The sequence below is a fragment of the Vulpes lagopus genome, chromosome 8 (assembly GCF_018345385.1).
Source record: "Vulpes lagopus strain Blue_001 chromosome 8, ASM1834538v1, whole genome shotgun sequence".
NCBI lineage: Eukaryota > Metazoa > Chordata > Mammalia > Carnivora > Canidae > Vulpes > Vulpes lagopus.
The window spans coordinates 68,505,737-68,524,923 of record NC_054831.1 but is presented as its reverse complement, the minus strand read 5'-3'; the positions used below and the strand labels follow the sequence as shown (position 1 = coordinate 68,524,923).

The window sequence follows — 19,187 nt, the reverse complement described above, 5'->3', positions numbered from 1 at the left end:
AATCCCATTTTTATTTCAAAGAATAATGTAACTAAAAAATGCAGGCCAATTTAGTGGAAAATTCAGATCACTACCAATGTCACTTATAAAGTTCTTCGCTGACCTGGATGTCGTTCTTTTACAAAAGTCTGAGTGGCTTGCCATAGAATGTATAGCTGACTTTAGTTCACTACATTGAAATAGCATGGTCTTTCAAATGAGATTTTTTTCTTTGAAAGGACTGGAAATTTAAAAGAGGACTTATTTTAATTTGCAGAGTTAATTTATGACTTGTAAAACTTTGCTTTTGGTCCACCGATTTACTAAACTCATGTAGTAGGTGATTAATCTTTGTTTCAGAAACACATCTCTTATTTTTAATGAAGTATCTATTATGGAAAATGTAAAATCTTTAGAAGAGAAAATTAAGAAATCTTCATAGAATTCCATAAAATAATGTTCTCTTATTATTGCCTAAATCTGTAGTTTAATGATTCCTTAAATTGAGTCTCCCAAATTGAAGGGAGTATAAGAAAAATCCAAATTCTCTCATGCAATTTAAAGTACTTTAGGATAGAATTTTAAGTTTATTATAAGGAAAAGATAAATATTACATGTTTTGCAGTCAAAACAGAGAAGAAGACGGTACAATTTAGTGATGATGTTCAAGTAGAAACAATAGAGCCAGAACCGGAGCAAGCCTTTATTGATGAAGTAAGTGATTTCTTCCATGAGAGTGGTTCTTACTTGGTATTGAAGTACCTGTTAGTCTTCTTTAAAAAATTTGATTACTTGATTAATGCTTGTATTTTATGTTCTGAAACTCAAGCAATATAGACAAAGCAAAGATTATCCATGAAACTGTCTTCTCTAGTCCCATTCTGTACCTCAATATTTAAAATTCCTGCTTAGTATTCATAGAATGAGTTTATATGATTAATTCTTTTACTATTGGAACTTAGGTTGTTTGCAGTTTTTTGTTTTTTAATTTTTTTTTATTGCTAACACAACTGTTGTGAAATTTTTTTTGGATAGAATATATTTAACAGAATATGTGGCTTTTATTTGTGAAGATCAGTATTTAATGCTCTGGAAAGTACATCCTTTGTAACATTTTAAACTTATGATGAAAAATGACATGTCCCCTTTAAGATATTTGAAAGGATTTTATAGATTTTCAGGCTTCTTTGGGAGGAGCCATAAACAGAAAGTCTGAATTGTGTTCTTTTAGAGAGGCTGTAGAAGACTGTGCTGAGAGCCAGGGAATCTGACTGATTGGGGGAGTATTATGTTTGGCCAGTTGTATTACATAAGAGGATATGTGTACAGTAGTCAGCCTAGTTGTCTGAATAGAAATCTCATTTCTCGGATATTAGATCATTTCAAATAGGGTGTAATATTCTGTGAAAAAAGAAAACAAAAATTATCCACATTAATTGATTCTCATGTTACTCCCACTCCCTCCCCCCTTTTTTTTTCTGTAGGCAAACTTCTGACATCACCCTCTTTAAGGCCTTTTAAAATGAAAATTGTGAATCTTTTACATTGAAAAATAGTATCCATTTCAAGATACAAAATTCTTTTGACTTTAGAAGAGTTTTTTATATACTTACGTTGCTTTCACTGTCCAGTGACCATTTATCTCTCAAGCTGTTCTTTGCAGAAACATAGGTTTTGTTTTGATTTAAATGACTGCTTAGAATTGGTAGTCTTACATCATTTACCTAATGTACCTATGTTTAGTAACATAGCCATGTAAAAACCATGCATGGATAAAACTTAGTAATTATTATAGTATTATTTTTTGGTACATGAGATCAGTATTTTGATTTTTAAAAACTTACATATGAGTATATATATACTTGTGTAATAGATAGATATATTTATGTAATGATGGCTTCATTAGTTCCTTTGGTTTTTACAAGGAAAGATTCTGAAATAGATGTGAGTACTTGCTTTGAGATGCTTTTCCAGCCTTCTCACATGGGAAAACAGAGAAACCACAAATCTTCCTCCTTCCATAGCCTCGCCAAAACAGCTGCTGCATTCACCATGGTAGAAAAGTAATGAGTTGTTAGTCACAAGTAATGCCATTTTGAGAGAGAAGTTACACCTGTCAACATGGCAAGACTACAGCTGCTCCAAAACAAAATGACACAAATCCATAAGCATGACATAACAGATTGAAGAACTCACACATTGTAAGTTTAAATATGGCTCTTTATTCTCATTTAAGAGAGTCTCTGCAGTTTTGAAAGTAAGTAGGAAGAACTTTCAAGGCTCTGACTTCACATGGTATGAAAGAGAATGCACAGATACTAAATACATAAAGGCAAAATTGGAATCTCCATATGAATCACAAACATTCTCTATCATTAATTAATGAGGTGAGACCCTAGTGTTGCCTAAGGATTTATTGCTTCTCCTATTAACTATTTAAAAATACTCTTGTAGGACAAAATGGACCAATTGCTACAGATGTTGCAAAGTACAGATCCCAGTGATGACCAACCAGATCTTCCAGAGTTACTTCATCTTGAAGGTAAACTTGCCATTAGCCTTACACATAAAGAATAATTAGAGGCTATCTCGTGTTCTGTTATAGAATGGCTTTATATTTAAATAAAATTAAGAATTATAAGAAAAAGTTAGCATTTTTCACTCCTCTATAACCTAGTCTCACTTATATGAATATCCATGAGAGAGATGCTTCGTTTTGCTATGTTTTCTTATATTTCTTTAAATCTTGTTGTCTTAGCAATGTGTCACCAGATGGGACCTCTCATTGATGAAAAGCTGGAAGATATTGATAGGTAAAAGAACACATGCTATATCTATATTTTTTATCTTTCCTGAAGTTCTTTTTAAGTGCATATGGGGATAGGTATACTTTTTTATTATTATTTTAAAGATATGCCAAAAGAATCAGTTCTCCTTCAGTTGTTTTCCACTATAGATATGGGGATTAGAATTAGACGTATCTATTTTTTTAAGGTGAACATTTATTTCACCTTAATTATATTAGTCTTTTAAAAAAAATTGGGAATTTACTGTAATCATTATAATGCTATAAATGTCATTACCAGAGCCCACAAATGACCTACCCATCTGTTATTTACTAGGGACACCTAATTATTTCAAGATAAAGTCAAGTATAATAAGCTAAAGTTCTCCCAGCACAATACCATAAACAATTTTGGTTGCCTTGGAGCTAAAATACAGGGTATTTTCTGCCATAAGGTTAAATTTTTAGTAATGTCTACTTAATATTTTTGCTATTTTTATGTCTTCTTATTTAGAACAGTGTATTATTTAAATAATACAATTGTGTTTGAAATTGTGTGTTTGAAATTGCTATGTAATATTTCAGAAAACATTCAGAACTCTCAGAACTTAATGTTAAAGTGATGGAAGCACTTTCATTGTATACCAAGTTAATGAATGAAGATCCAATGTATTCGATGTATGCAAAATTACAGAATCAGCAGTATTATATGCAGTCATCTGGTGTTTCTGGTTCTCAGGTAAGCTTTTAACAATTCAAGTATGTAATTTTATTTTATTTTATAATCTTATTTTAAGATTTTGTTTTAGAGCATGTGAACCAGGGGGACAGGGCAGAGAGAGAGGGAAGGAGAGAATCTCAAGCAGTATCATACTTGCTGAGTGTGGAGCTGGATGCAGGGTTTGATCTTAGACCCTGAGATCATGACCTGAGCCAAAAATCAAGAGTTGGACACTTCTTGATTGAGCCTCCCAGGTGTTTATTAAGATATCATTTTAAGTTCTCAATATATTTGAGATTATTTGGAATAGCTGCGTTTTTGTAAGATGTGAAACTTTCTAAAAGTAATCTTAGAATAAAGTTTAAAAGAATTTTTTACTTGACAAATACATGTGTATAATACACTATTCCAAATATTCCTTTTAAAAAATTGCTTTTCTAAAAAAAAAAAAAAAAAAGCAAAACCAAAAAAATTGCTTTTCTTCAAGGAGATGCATCAGAATCACTAATCAAACTTCCAAAAAAAATTTCAGGTTCCTTGGCCACACCCCAAACCTACTGAATCAGAATATTCAAGAATAAGGTTCAAGCATCTATATATTTTTAAAACTTCATATGTAATTATCTGGTTAAGAACCACATTTTTTGGTCTGAGTAAAATATCTATTACTAAATTTTTCTGAGTATTTACATTTTAGGTTTTATAATAAAAAGCTTTAATCTGAGTTTTCCTCTTCCATTACATGAGAAGGCATAGAATATAAAATAGAGCCCTTTTCCCCTTTATTCATTGTAATCAACTATTTCAAGAGCCCCTTTTCCACAAACTCAGAGAGTTTACTATATAGGGAATAATTAGCCAAGTGCTCCACTTACTCATACAGAGTATGAGTAACTGAGTAAATAAACTTTATGCATATTTTTTCTTAAAATGGCCCACTTCCCCTGAAATGAAGGGTCAGATTCTGGAATTGAACAGCCAGACTTGAGCAACACGGGGATAGGTGATACCTACTCGTGGCTCTTGATTCCAGTTTGAGGGAAAGAACAACACACAATTCTTGCATGTTTCGTTTGGAAAGTACAGAAAAATAATGCATTTGAGAAGGCTGGAATAGCTCCATTTATAATTAAGACCTTCTGTATTCTGATGTATGGTGAGGCGAGTCTCTTATGGCTTAAAAGAACTGCTAAGATCATTTTACCTCCTAGTGACTATGTTACTACTATCTTAACAGCTGGTAAGAATCTCACTATATAAACAATGGGAGTTCTTGTAAACATGTGAAATGGAAGGATCTAATTAATACAACAGAGAATTAGAACATTAAGTTTAAGATTTTGGGCACTTAAGAGGTCAGTCTCTTTTGATTAAAGTAAGTATAGTTTATAGATGCATGAATGGTCAAACAATAGCCCAAAGACTAAATGCAGCCTCCCAGCCCTTTTTTTTTTTTTTTTTTTTTTTTTTTATAAATCTTTACTGTAATGTAGCCATTCTCATTCATTTATACATTGTTTCTGACTGCTTTCTGTATGGTCAGAGTTCAGAGAGGCCCACAAAGCCTAACGTATTTACTATCTGGACTTTTGCAAAAATGTTTGTTGACCCCTCCTTTTGAAAGTTAGCTTGCTCTGTGTTTACTAAACTGTAATGGAAATACATATACCTATAAGCAAATGAAGTCTGTTGACTTGAAACAGTGAATTCAAAGACACTTCTTAAGCATTTTTTGGGGATTCCTTTTAGGGAAGTACTTAAAATATCAATATGGAAAGAGAAATGATATTAGTATAAAGTTTCAAGGTAAGTTCCTTCAGTGCTTCTATATGAGATAAACATGAGCTTAGCTCATGTTTACCTAAGAACAAAAATCAGAAGCCCACGTCACTGAAAAGTATTTTTAAAATGCCTATCAAAAGAAGTAACTTTTAGAAAGATTTCAGAGATTTCACTGTGTTCACTTTGTAACTGAATGCCTATACAAAGAAATATTGGCATACCTATTAAAATCTTAGAAAATGTAAAAAAAAATTTTTTTTTTCATGAACTGTTCTAGGTATATCCAGGACCTCCTCAAAGTGGTACTTACCTGGTTGCAGGGAGTGCACAGATGAGCCATCTCCAGAGCTACAGTCTTCCCCCAGAGCAACTCTCTTCTCTCAGCCAAGGAGCAGTTCCACCATCTGTAAACCCAGCCCTTTCCAGTCAGCAGACTCAGGCTTCTTACCCTAAGTAATTTGATTTTTTACTATTATCTTACTTTTGTTTGGAGTTACTGCTATTATAACTCTTAAATGTCCCAAATCACCTGTAACCATAAGAGCTGCATGAGTAAAACCTAGGATAGATGCCATCACTTAATACCAGATGGTCAGCCCTGTTTGTGGTGATGAGTGGGTTTTATATGAACCTCTGCAGTATTGCATTACTGACCAGTAAGCTAGTCTTCTGTCTTACTACTCACTGAACTGCTATATTCAGGTCTTGGTTCTGTATTTTTAAAATTTCTTATAATTTTTCTTTTTATCTAGGTGAAATTGGCATATAAACTTACATAAGTTTCAGATGTACATTTTAATTCTTTATCTGTATATGCTATAAAGTGATTGCTTCTAAAAGTCTAGTTACATCCATCATCATTCATTTTACCTCCTTCACCCATTCCACCCGTCCCCTTGCCCTCTTTTTCTCTGGTAACATCCAGTTTTCTTTGTGGGTTTGGTTTGGTTTGGCTTGGCTTGGCTGTTGTGGTTTTTTTTTTTTTTTTTTAGATTCCACATTTGAGTGAAATCATACACTATTTGTCTTTCTCTATATGACTTCTTTCACTTTTAACGTCTCAAATGGCAAGACTTCTTTACTCCTGAGTAGTATATGTATACTACATACAGTACTGTATACACACACAAAGGCATATGCCACACATCTTTATCGATTAATTTGTCAGTGGACATTTTGATTATTTCCATTTCTTGGTTCTTGTAAATAAACTTACAGTGAGCACAAGGTTGGATATATCTTTTCGAATCAATATTTTTGTATTCCTCAGATAATACCCAGAAGGGGAACAGCTGAATCATATAGTCATTCTATTTTTAATTTTTTAGGGAATCTCCATACTGTTGGCTACACCACTTTACATCCCCACCACAGTGTATGAGGGTTCCCTTTTTTGTACTGCCTTATCAATACTTATTTCTTGTCTTTTCGATAATACCCATTTTAATTGGTGTAAGAGGATATCTCATTGTGATTTTTATTTGCATTTCCATAATTACTGTTGTGGAATGAATATTTTTCCTGTGTCTGTTGGCCATTTTTATGTCTTCTTTGGGAAAATGTTTATTCAGATCATCTGCCCACTTTTTAAATTGGATTTTCTCTTCCTTTGTTGAGTTATGTGAATTCTTTATATATCTTGGATATTAATCCCCTATCAGATATATGATTTGCAAAAACTTTCTCCCATTCAGTAGGTTACCTTTTCTTTTCTTTTTTTTTTTTTTTACCTTTTCATTTTAATGATAGTTACTTCTGTGCAGAAGCTTTTTATTTTGTTATAATCCCATTCATTTATTTTTTTCTTTTATTTCACTTGCCTTTAGAGTCAGATCCCCAGAGGTATTGCTAAGACTGATGTCAAAGAGCTTATTACTCCTGTGTTTACTTCTAGGAAATTTATGGTGATCAAGTTTTATATTCAAGTCTTTAATCCTTTTTTTTTTTTTTTAAGATTTTATTTATTGATTGATGAGAGACAGAAAGAGGCAGAGACATAGGCAGAGGGAGAAGCAGGCTCCACCCAGGAAGCCTGATGCGGGATTGGATCCCCGGACTCCAGGATCATGCCCCAAGCCAAAGGCAGATGCTCAACCACTGAGCCACTAGCGTCCCAGTTTTGAATTAATTTTTGTGTATGGTATAAGCTGGTAGCCTAGTTTCATTCTTTTGCATTTGGCTGTCTGGTATCGCTGACACCATTTACTGAAGATGCATCCTTTTTTACAGTGTACGTTCTTGGCTTTTTTGTTGTAAGTTAATTGTCCATATGTATAGGTGTAATTCTGAGCTTTCAGTTCTGTCCCATTGATTTCTGTGTCTCTTTTTATACTGATACTGCACTGTTTTGGTTTTTGTAGTTTTGTAGTATAGTTTGAAATCAGGGAGCACGATATCTCCAGCTTTGTTGTTGTTTCTCAAGATTGCTTTGGCTATACAGGATCTTTTTTGGTTCCATACAAATTTTAGAACTGTTTGTTCTAGATCTGTGAAAAATGCCCTTGGAATTTCAATAGAGATTGTAATGAATCTATAGATGGCTTTGGATAGTATGGAGACTTAGCAATATTAATTCTCCTAACACGTGAGCGCAGAATATTTTTCCATTTATTTGTGTCATCTTTAATTTCTTTCATCATGCCTTATAGTTCTTTGTACAAGTCTTTCACCTTCTTGGTTAAATTTTTTTCTAGGTAACTTATTCTTTTTGATGTATTTATAAGTAGGATTATTTTCTTAGTTTCTCTTTCTAATAAGTCATTAATGTATAAGAAATGCCACAATTCTGTATATTGATTTTGTGTGTTTACAAAATCTTCAAGCATCTTTGACCATTGGATTCATGTATTCTAACAATTTTTTGGTGGTGTCTTTTGGTTTATCTACATATAGTATCTTATCATCATCTGCAAATGATAGTTTTACTTCTTACTTTCCCATTTGGATGCATTTCCTTTCCTTTCCCTTTTCCTTTTCCTTTTCCTTTTCCTTTTCCCTTTCCCTTTCCCTTTCCCTTTCTTTCTTCTTTTCTTCTTTTTTTCTTTTCTTTTCTTTTCTTTTCTTTTCTTTTCTTTTCTTTTCTTTCTTTTCTTTTCTTTTCTTTTCTTTTCTTTTCTTTTCTTTTCTTTTCTTTTCTTTTCTTTTCTTTTCTTTTCTTTTCTTTTCTTTTCTTTTCTTTTCCTTTCCTTTCCCTTCCTTCTTTTTATTTTTTGGCTTAATTGCTGTGGCTAGGACTTCCAATAGTATGCTGAATAAAAGTGGCTAGAGTGGGCATCGTTGTCTTGTTCCTGATCTTAGAAGAAAAGCTTTCTTCAGCCTTTTCCTTTGGGTATAGTGTTACTGTGGCTGTGTCATTATGTCTTTTCTTATGTCGAGTAATGGTCCCTCTGTATGGATACTGTATTTCATCAAATGCTTTTCTGCATCTATGAAAATGATACAATTAAAAAAAAATTTTTTTGAGTGAGGGAGGGGGTGTTGATGGGAGGCATAAAGGGAGTGATAGAATCTTAAGCAGGCTTCATGCTGGGGCTGGATCCAAGACCCTGAGATCATGACCTTAGCCGAAATCAGGAGTTGGGCCTTAACCCATAGAGCCACCCAGGTGCCCCTGAAATGATCGTGATTTTTATCCTTAGTTTTGTTAAAGTATATCATGTTGTTTGATTTGTGGTTATTGAGACATACTTGCATTTCTGGAATAAATACCACTTGGTATCATAGTATATGATCCTTTTACTATATTGATGAATTTGGTTTGCTAATATTTTGCTGAGGATTTTTGCATCAGTGTTCATCAGTGATAGGCTTGTAATTTGTGTGTGTGTGTGTGTGTGTGTGTGTGTGTGTGTGTGTGGTTGGTTTCCTTATCTGGTTTTGGTATGGGGGGGATAAGGCTGGCATCATAAATTGATTTTTGGAAGTATTCTCTCCTTTTCAGTTTTTTGGAAGAGTTGGAGAAGTATAGGTATTAAATTTTCTTTATGTTTGCTAGAATTCATCAGTGAAGCTGTTTGGTCTTAGACTTCTGTTTGTTGAGAGGTTTTTTTATTGCTGATTCCATCTTACTACTATTAATCGGTCTACTCCGATTTTCTATTTTTCTGTGATTCACTTGTAGAAGATTGTTTCAAGTAACTTCCATTTTTTTCTAGATTTTCCAGTTTGTTGACATATGTTTGTAGTAGTTGCTGCTTATCCTTTGTATTTTTGTGGTGTTAGTCAAAACTCTTTTCTGATTTTGTTTATTAGATCATTCTCTTTCTCTTGGTTCATCTAGCTAAGATTTGAGTTTATCTAATTATTGCGGTTATAGTTAATTTTACTATTTTTGTATTTTTTTTTAAAGATTTTATTTATTCATGAGAGACACAGAGAGGCAGAGACAGAGGCAGAGGAGGAGCAGGCTACATGCAAGGAGCCCGATGTGGGACTTGATCCCAGGATTCCAGGATCACTCCCTGAGTCAAAAAAGGCAGGCGCTCAACTGCTGAGCCACTCAGGCATCCCCTATTTTTGTATTTTAATCTTCCTACTTGTATAAGTGATTTTTTCTACCTTTACTCTATATTTACTTTTTCCAATGAGATTTTTACTTTTGTATGTTTTCTTCTTATTAGTGCCATTTCTTTTCAGGTTAAAGTCATCTCTTTAACATTTCTTGTAAAACCAAGTTTAGTGGTGATGAATTTCTTTAGCTTTTGCTTATCTAGAAAACTTTTCATCTCTCCTTCGATTCTGAATGATAATCTTGCTGGGTAGAGAATTCTTGATTGTAGTGTTTTTTCTCTTAGCACTATGAATACTGTATTCTGCTGTTTCTGCTGAAAAATCTGCTAATAGCCTTATGGGGGGTTCTCTTGTATGAAATAACTTTTTTTTCTCTTGTTGCTTTTAGGATTTTCTCTTTATCTTTCACTTTCACCATTTTAATTATAACATGTCCTGGTGTAGATCATTTAGGTTCATATTCTTGGGAACTCTCTTAAGCTTCTTGGACCTGTGTGTTCATTTCATTCTCCAGATTAGGGAAATTTTCAGCTATTCTTTCTTCAAATAAGCTTTTTGTTATTTTCTTTCTGTCTCCTCTTTATGGGACCCCATAATGAGAATGCTATTCTTGGTATTTTACTAAAGGTTTTCTTTTCATTCTTTTTTTCTATTCCTTCTGGATGAATTCTCATTATTTTGTATTCCAATTTTGGATTCACCCAGCCTGCTGTTGTACCTCTCCAGTTTATTTTTCAGTTCAGTTATTGTATTTTTCATTTCTGTAACTTTTGTTGGGTACTTTCTTATATTTTCTATCTCTCTGTTGAAGATATCACTGTTCACCCCTTCTTCTGGGTGTGATGAACTTCTTTATGACCATTACTTTAATTCTGTCAGATTGCTTATTGCTCTTTCATTAATGTCTTTTTCTGGTATTTTTCCATGTTCTTTCATTGGAACATATTCCTCTGTTTCTTCTTTTGGCCTAACTCTGTTTATTTCTTTGTATTAGGTAAATTAACTACCTGTGTCAATCTTGAAGGAGTGACCTTGTATAGTAAATAGCATATAGAACACAGAAGCATAATCCCGTCTGAGCAGAGCTAGATGCTCATAGGATGTCCCCTATGTAGATTGTACATGCTTCTCTGCTGTGTCAGGGCCCAGTCTGGGGTGTGGAGGTGGGTGGGGCTGGTGCCTGATTGGGCTGTGCCTCACAGATGTGCTGTGTCAGGGTGGTAGGTGGGGCTGTTGTCCTGGCATGACGGTTCCTCATGGTTGTGCTGTGGTTGTGGGCAGAGTTCTCCACTGGACATGACTACTGGCTCTAGCAGGTTAAAAGGATAGTTCAACATGGTACTTGCTAACACAGACATTGGCAAGGTACAGTGAGGTCATTAATATGGCTCATACCAGTATCTGTGTTCCTGAAGAAAGTCCCAGCAGTTTCCTGCTTCTCTGGCAGGCACTTCAAGATTAGTAAGTGGTTCTTGTTTACATATGGTCTAGGCACTTTTCAAATTGGTATTGTAGTGCTGGATTTTGAGTGAGTCTGCATGGCTAGCCCTTTAAGAACAAGTTCTTTGTGCCCTATAGTCTGTGTTTTTCCTAGATAGAAGTGCCTTAGGTTTTCAAAGCCCAACATTTTGGGGACTCCCCTCATGCAGGATCTAAAGGTTAATTTCTCCTCAGGGAAAATGTATATATTTGAGATCTCTCAATTGTAGATCAAAGTGCCTGGGATGGGGTTTTTTTTGACCACATGGTCTGCCTCTCCTGCCTGTCTCAGTGGTTTTTGTCCTTTGTTGCACAGGTTCTGTTTTTCCAGTTTTCTGATCTTTTTTAGAGTAAATTGTTTCATATGTAGTTGTGTATTTGTTACATTCATGAAATGGAGTGACTTTAGGGCCATCTTGAGCCCAACCCTTAATCTGTTTTTGTTTGAGTATATGATGCTATTTCAAGGACTTTAATGAAACTTAAATTAGATAACTATAATTTATCCTCCACAAACTTCATATAAAATCTCAATGTTTTTATCATTATTGTTTTAGAATTTATAGTTCTGGGATGGCTTGTAAGACAGACATTTCCTTCTTTTTGCCCTGTGTCAGAATTTAGTATATTACAGCAAGATAAACCTTTGAAAGGAGGTACAAGAAGCCGTATGCCTGTATAGTTCATGCGTCAGGTAGCTGAGTATGACATGACAGACCCATATTTTGGCTCTTATAATGCCTCCTAGAACATAGTTAAATGATTATATATGATAAAATGTCTAATTATAGAAGTGTTTCTTCTGCTTCAGTAGGGCCCTAAACCAAAGTCTTTCTTTTGAAGTGAAGAAAAGATAGACATTAGGAAGTCAGCAGTGTGTCATTCTAGACGTCATGATATTCTGACTCACAACAGAAGTATTTTGTATGTTCACAGGCCTATGCCTGTGTACATAGGCACAATTTGTATAAACCTATCCATCAGTGTTGAAGTTGTCCAGAAATGCCAACACATTGCCATCATTGTTGTATTATTCATTTTCAGAAAAGTCACACTGGGGATTCTCGGGGATTTTCACACATCATTTTGTGGTCACATCTAATATTCCTAAGTGACATTAAGAAGAAGGGTAGTGAAGCCTATTATAGGCACCAAAAAACAGGCCATTTTCTACTGGGTTGTATAGCATAGGGATAAAAAGTTAGGTATAATTGCTTTTTCTCTTCTAGGACTTTTTAAAATTTTAAGTTGAAATTTGATGAAAACGAATACACTTACATGGAAAATAAGATTGGTGGGAAATAACATGCTTTTTAAAAACTAGATACAAAGCAGGTAGGCATTGTTGAGAATGTGCATAGATACTTTATTATTAGCTAGAAATGCTACCTCTTTCCCAGCTAGTCTATTGTTACTGTGTTACATACTGCTGTAGCATCCTTGTTCCTAGAGCTTGCTTGGAAACCATTCTTAGGTCAGGACCATAGAGATAATTTATCGGCAGGTGCTTAAACTGTGTTATGCTATAGCGCTGAAGCATCCTCTTGCTTTTTTGATGTGGGTTGCTCTCTCTGCTTCTGCAGTGAAGATGTGAAATACTGGTGTAGGGTCCTGCTCTGTATTCCGGGCCCTGGTTCCACTGATACACTGTAGCTATCAATATCCTCTCTTAAGAAACACATTTATATTTCAGTAGGTGCCTTTTGTAGAGTATTTCCTTGAAATATTTACCCCTCTTTACCTGGCAGATTCCTATTCTTATTCTTAGTTGACCTTCATCTTTACTAGAGCATCTGTTTCGCCTTCCTGCCTCTCCCAACACTGTTCCTTTTTTGTTGCTGTCACAGGACCCCAGCATACCTCCTACTGTCTTGTCACTTTTTTACTTGTTTATATCCCCCCTGATCTATTATATATTGAGAGCTAGTGCTAGATCTCTTTAACCTTTGTGTGCATGCTGTATAGCACAGAGTTTTATACCTGCTGGAAACTCAGTGGGTATTTGATAAATGTTCAAATATTGATGGGAATTTCAAGTGCTCTATTAAGCCAACGAGATATATTTTTTAAATTCCTTGCAGAGGCTTCACAAAGGCTTTGAGGAAGTTTTTAAATATACATATGTATTATTCATATTTATATTTTACTATTTATATTATATAGTTTTAAAAAGATATATATGCATACACAAATACATATATAACATGTATTTATAAATACATAAAAATCAGTGTTACGTGTTTAAATGAGAAAATTGATAACAAAGTAAATGTAGGATAACAAAATTGAGAGGAGCAAGAATTGAGTTTGGAAGTATGCTTGATAGAGGAGTACTACATATTTGACTTAAGCTTTTTAATTACAGATGACAGTCAATGAAGAATAATTTTTATTTCTGTTTTTGGTAGGCAGGCTTTTAAGTGTCCCTCAGTTCATACCTAGATGGCCATTTCTTAATCATTTACATATAATTTTGGTTTTAGGGTTATTACTTGTCCAGAGTTCTGTCACCCTGGGACAATCTTATAATTTAGTAAAGTGGTACTAGATGCAGTTTCCTAAACCTGCCTGTAGCAGTGATGACAGTGATAGTATTAAGATGAGCAGAGCTATGTACTGGTTTCTTATTTCAATTTATTTCTGTTAAACAGATGTTTACTGAACATTTCATCTGTGCCATTATGACTTAAGAGTGTTTTCCAGTTTTATTGAGATACAACTGACATTAAAAAAAAATTGTGTAAGTTTGAGGTATACAGTTTATTGATTTGGTATATTTATATATTATAAAATGATTACCACTCCACCATAGTATTTGCTACCACCTTCATCCCCTCCTTTAGTTACAATTTATGTGTGTGTGTAGTGTGTGTGTGTGTGTGTGTGTGTGTGTTTGTGTGTGTGTGTGTGATGAGAACATTTAAGATTAATCCTTAGCAGCATTCATTCATGTATGTGTTACAATATTATCAGCTAGAACTACCATGCTTTATATTAGGTCCCCAAACGTGGTCATCTTATAAATGAAGATGTGTACCCTTTGTTCAGTATTTCCCCATTTTCTGCAACCCCCATGCCCTGGTAACCATTTAAGTGAGATTATATGGTATTTGTCTTTCTGTATCTTATTTCACTTAGCATAATGTTCTCCTGTCTCATCCAAGTTGTAACAAATGACAGGATTACTTTCTTTGTTGTGGCTGATAATGTTTCATATTGTGTGTGTGTGTGTGTGTGTGTGTGTGTGTGTGTGTGTACACCCCACATCTTAATTCATGCAATGGTAAGCATTTAGGTTGTTTTCATATCTTGGCTATTGTGAGTCATTGCTGCAGTGAAAATGGAAGGGCATATATCTCTATGAGGTCCTGATTTCCGTTCCTTTGGATATATATCCAGACATGGGACTATTGTATCATATGGTAGTTCTATTTTTAATTCTGGGGGGAACCTTCATGCTGTTCTCTATAGCGGCTACACCAGTTTACATTCCCAGCAACACTGCTCAAGGATTCTTTTTTCCCATAGCTACTTTAACAGGTGTGAAGTGATATCTCATTATGGTTTTCATTTCCATTTCCCTGATGATGAATGATACTGAACACTTTTCATGTACCTACTGCTCATTTTCTGTCTTCTTTGGGAAACTATATATTCATTTCCCCTGCTCATTTTTTAATCAAGTTGTTAGTCTTTTTGGTGTTGAGTTATATGAGTTCTTTATATAGTGGGTATTAACTTCTTATTAGGTATATGATTTAAAAACATTTTCTCCCATTCTGTCGGTTGCCTTTTCATTTTGTTGATTGTGTCTTTTGCACTGCATTTTAGTTTGAGTACATCAAGCTAACATCATTTTTGTTTCTTGTGCTTTTGCTGTTATATCCAGGAAATTGCTGCCAAGACCAATGTCAAACAGCTTTTTCTCTGTTTTCTTCTAGGAGTTTCAGGTCTTCAATATAAGTCTTTAATCCAATTCAAGTTCATTTTTGTGAATGGTATAAGACCGATGTCCAATTTAATTTTTCTGCACATGGTTATCCAGTTCTCTCAGCATCATTTATGGAAGAGGCTATCTTTTTTTCATTGGGTAGTCTTGGCCCCCTGGTCAAATATTAGCTGACCATTGAATTTCTTAGCCTCAAAGTGCTTACTGGTTATGGTTGGTAGAGGCAGACACAAATATGTAATTATAACAAATTACAAATAGAGGTACTTGCAGCATGATACTTGTAGGTGAACCTCGTGGTTCAGGGAAGATTTACAAGAAAATATGTTCAAGCTATGTTATTCTTAGCCTGGAGGAATAAAGAAAGATTTTTCTATCATTAGCAAAGAGTTGGTAGTATGAAATGGCTTGGTACTCATGGAATGAATAAACTGAGGAATTGTGAAAACACATGGCACGTTTTTGGACATTACCAAACAGTGCACTGTTACTAGAGGATTAAAGTCTTGTGGTGGAACAGAGGAGAGATACACTCGGAGTTACTGGCAAGGATAATGAATATATCTATATATAGATATGCTAAAGAGGTTGGGTCTTGTCTGGGAAATCTTGTTATTAAAGGGCTATAAATGGCAGTAGTATAGATGAATATTTAGGGGCTAGGTAAGAAGCTGGCAGATTGGGACATCTGGGTGGTTCAGCGGTTGGGTGTCTGCCTTCGGCTCAGGTTGTGATCCCGAGCTCCTTCGAAGAGCCTGCTTCTCCCTCTGCCTATGTCTCTGCCTCTCTCTCTTTCTGTTTCTGTGTGTCTCTCATGAATAAATAAATCTTTTTTTTTCTTTTTTTTTTAAAGAAGCAGCTGGCAGATTGTGTATATTAGACAACAATTGATTGTCTAATTGCAGGACAAAATGATAAGAGATGGGGAAAGAGTTAATCCTAAATCCTAAAGGAGATTAACTAATGACTGCATATGGGTGACAAGCTGGAGAACTAGGGCAGAGCAGCGATATGTAAGAGAGTATTGGGTGAATTGTGACTTTTTGCCTGGTGCCTCTTTATCTTATTTCTAGTCTAGGGTTTAAATAAGAACCACTTATTTCTCTGATTGTAGTCACTCCCAAAGGATCTCATTTAGGTCCATGACTCTGAATACTGGGTGTGTGCTGACTCCTTAATGCGTATTTCTAGTCCTGACCTCTCAGTTGGACTCTAGGCATGTTATCTTTTGTGAATCTCCTAGGTCTCTCACTTAATGCGTCTATGACTGCACTTTGATTTTCCCTCCCCAGATCTACTGTAGTCCTTATGTGTAGTCTTCCTTTTTAGTGAATGGCTTCTCTCCAAGGTACTCCGTTCTAAAACTTCAGGCACTCTTAACTACTTCCCATGAGCAAATTTTGATGGCACTGCCTTCAGAATCTGACCCTTTCCTCCCCTCTTTACCATGTCCACCATGGCTCTAATTACCTGTCATCTCTCATCTGGACAATTTCAGTAGCCTCCTTTCAGGTATCCTTGTATCTCTCATTGGCCCAAAGTGAGTCTGTTAAAACCGAAGTCAAATTATATCCGTCTTCTGTCCAAAACTAGCTATTCAGTATCTTCATCTCACTCAGATATAAGCCCGAATCCTTGTTATGGTCTACAAGGCACTACATAGTCTAAGGCTCTCCTCCTCCTTCTGCCACTTGATGTTATGGTCTCCTCCCCTTTGCTTGCTCTTGCTTCCATCATGGCCTCTCTTCTGTTCCTTGAACATGCCTGGCATTTTCTCCCCTCAAAGGCTTCTGTATTTAATGTTCCCTTTGCTTGATACACTGACCTCTTTCCCCTGATAATCAATATGACTCCTTCTCTCATGATTTTCAGCTGTCTTTTAAATGTTGTCTTATCTGAGAGGCCTTCCCTTACCACTGCTCATGAACTAGAATCTCTTGTCCCATATGCTTCTGGTGTGATTTCCTTTTCTTCATATCACTTATGACAACTTGACCTATTATAAATTTATCTTTTTTCTCCTACTGGAATTTCAGCTCCCTGACAATAAGGACTCTTTTCACTTCTTTCTTTATGATCTCCCAGTGCCTAAATTAGCGATGTTTGGGTTTGGCTCTTATAGGTATTTAATAAATATTTATGGTCTGGACTGAATGAATGAATGTTTAATGAATGGCTTTCCTGATTATCTCTAAATGGCTATATAAGTCAGTATTGATCTAATCGAGTGTTTTTCCCCCCCTCTACAGCACAATGGTCAGTTCCGTTCAAGGAAATACATATCCCACCCAGGCTTCAGTATATAGTCCTCCTCCTGCTGCTGCTGCTGCTACTGCGGATGTCACTATATACCAGAATGCAGGAACTAATATGTCCCAGGTGCCAAACTATAATTTAACATCATCAACACTGCCTCAGCCAGGAGGCAGTCAACAGCCACCTCAGCCACAGCAACAATATTCTCAGAAGGCTCTGCTATAGGACTTGGGATTCCTCTGTGTGGCAAATACCCGCTAAATGCCGCTGACAATGTTACGAGATTCTTTAATATCTTAAGGTTTGTTTATCCTCAGCTTATAGGAATCTTATCTTGGTCTACAAGTTCAAATATTCAAGAAGGTAGAACTCTCTTCAATTTGCACTGACTTTTTAGAGGTTCTTCCTTCCCCCTCCCCTAGAGGAATGAAACTACTTACAACATTTAATTCCTTTCATAATATGAAAGAATGATACAAGATTATTTGTCTCATGAAATTACCTGGTCTGCAAAAAGTCAAACTTAACAAAAACTGTTGTGGCAAATGTTATGTACATATATTGCTGTGTAACTCCATTAGTGGCCATTTTGAATCACAATGGTGATCATGTGAATATATTTAACACTGTTAAATTAATTTACATTGCTATTTTATTTTAATCATGAACAACTACCATGTTTCATAATGTTTTGTGTAAATTTAAGATAATTACACCATCCCTTTAAACTGCAAGAGAACAAAGCTGTAGCATATTTACGTGAAGGCATTATGTTGTCCATGCTTCAGTTTCACATTAAAGTGAACCTTCCTTTGACGAATTGTGAGCTAAACATATGTATTTTATGTCTTTCTGTAGCCTCTGCATACTACTAGCTGTCATCACACCAGCGTACAGTAGCTAAATTTTTGGTTTAATTATAGCAAATGATGACGTTCCCTTTTAAACTTTTACATTTTGGCATGATATTTCAGAATATTGTGGGACCATGAGACAAAATTAAGTAGGATCACATTCTTTATATCTCATTTTTAAAGGAGTAATATTGATTTACTTTTTCCTAGTTGAAGATAGTAATTAGATTTCTAAGCTGTATACTGTGTTTATTGGTGGCAGTGACACCAAAGATAGAGGCAATGGATAGAAATTTTTAAACTGGAAAGAAAAGATGAATTACACTACATTTTCAAAGTCTCTTGTAATTATTTAGGATATAAACAAAATTTGATTCATCTGTCTTTTCCCACTCTTAGTCTTTTCAATATGTCTTTAACACATTGTATCCTTTAATTGTTCATTAAAATGGATGTAAGCAGATGTTTCAAAGTATTCTATATTCCTGGTTTTGCTTAATAGTTTGTATATTTATTTATTCTTATCTTTGAAACTGGGCTTTTTGGGGCTCCTCTCAAAATTCTGGTGGAATTATTTTGGCTTCCTATTCAGGAGTATTTTTGAATATAGGCTTTCTTTTTGACCTACATGAAATATGTTTTCCACTGACATTTTAATCTTATTTATCATTTCCCTACTTGTGCTATACTGTTAATTAACACTAAACAACAGAAAAAATTGAGGTCAGCATTATATTAAATGAATTAACATGTTTCACACTAAAAAATGAAAATTTAATGTGTATTTTCTAAGACCCTTGTAATCAGGTAGCTTGTTCCTTTGCTTTCTGACAGATGATTCCATCTGTGGCAAGTAATCTTAATGGTGACTAA

At 34.9% G+C, this 19,187-nt stretch overlaps 1 protein-coding gene across 3 annotated transcripts in view; it reads left to right on the top strand.

Annotated features, from left to right (window-relative positions):
* Nucleotides 1-18,777, top strand: part of STAM (signal transducing adaptor molecule) — a 79,550-nt gene extending 60,773 nt beyond the window's left edge. For all 3 annotated transcript variants that reach the window (XM_041767083.1, XM_041767081.1, XM_041767082.1), the window contains 6 exons: nt 605-693; nt 2,434-2,521; nt 2,738-2,792; nt 3,350-3,503; nt 5,545-5,720; nt 17,454-18,777. In XM_041767083.1, the coding sequence (XP_041623017.1) occupies nt 605-693; nt 2,434-2,521; nt 2,738-2,792; nt 3,350-3,503; nt 5,545-5,720; nt 17,454-17,685 (794 nt within the window). In that variant the 3' untranslated portion in view covers nt 17,686-18,777. The remainder of the gene's footprint in view (nt 1-604; nt 694-2,433; nt 2,522-2,737; nt 2,793-3,349; nt 3,504-5,544; nt 5,721-17,453) is intronic.
* Nucleotides 18,778-19,187: the final 410 nt, after the last annotated feature.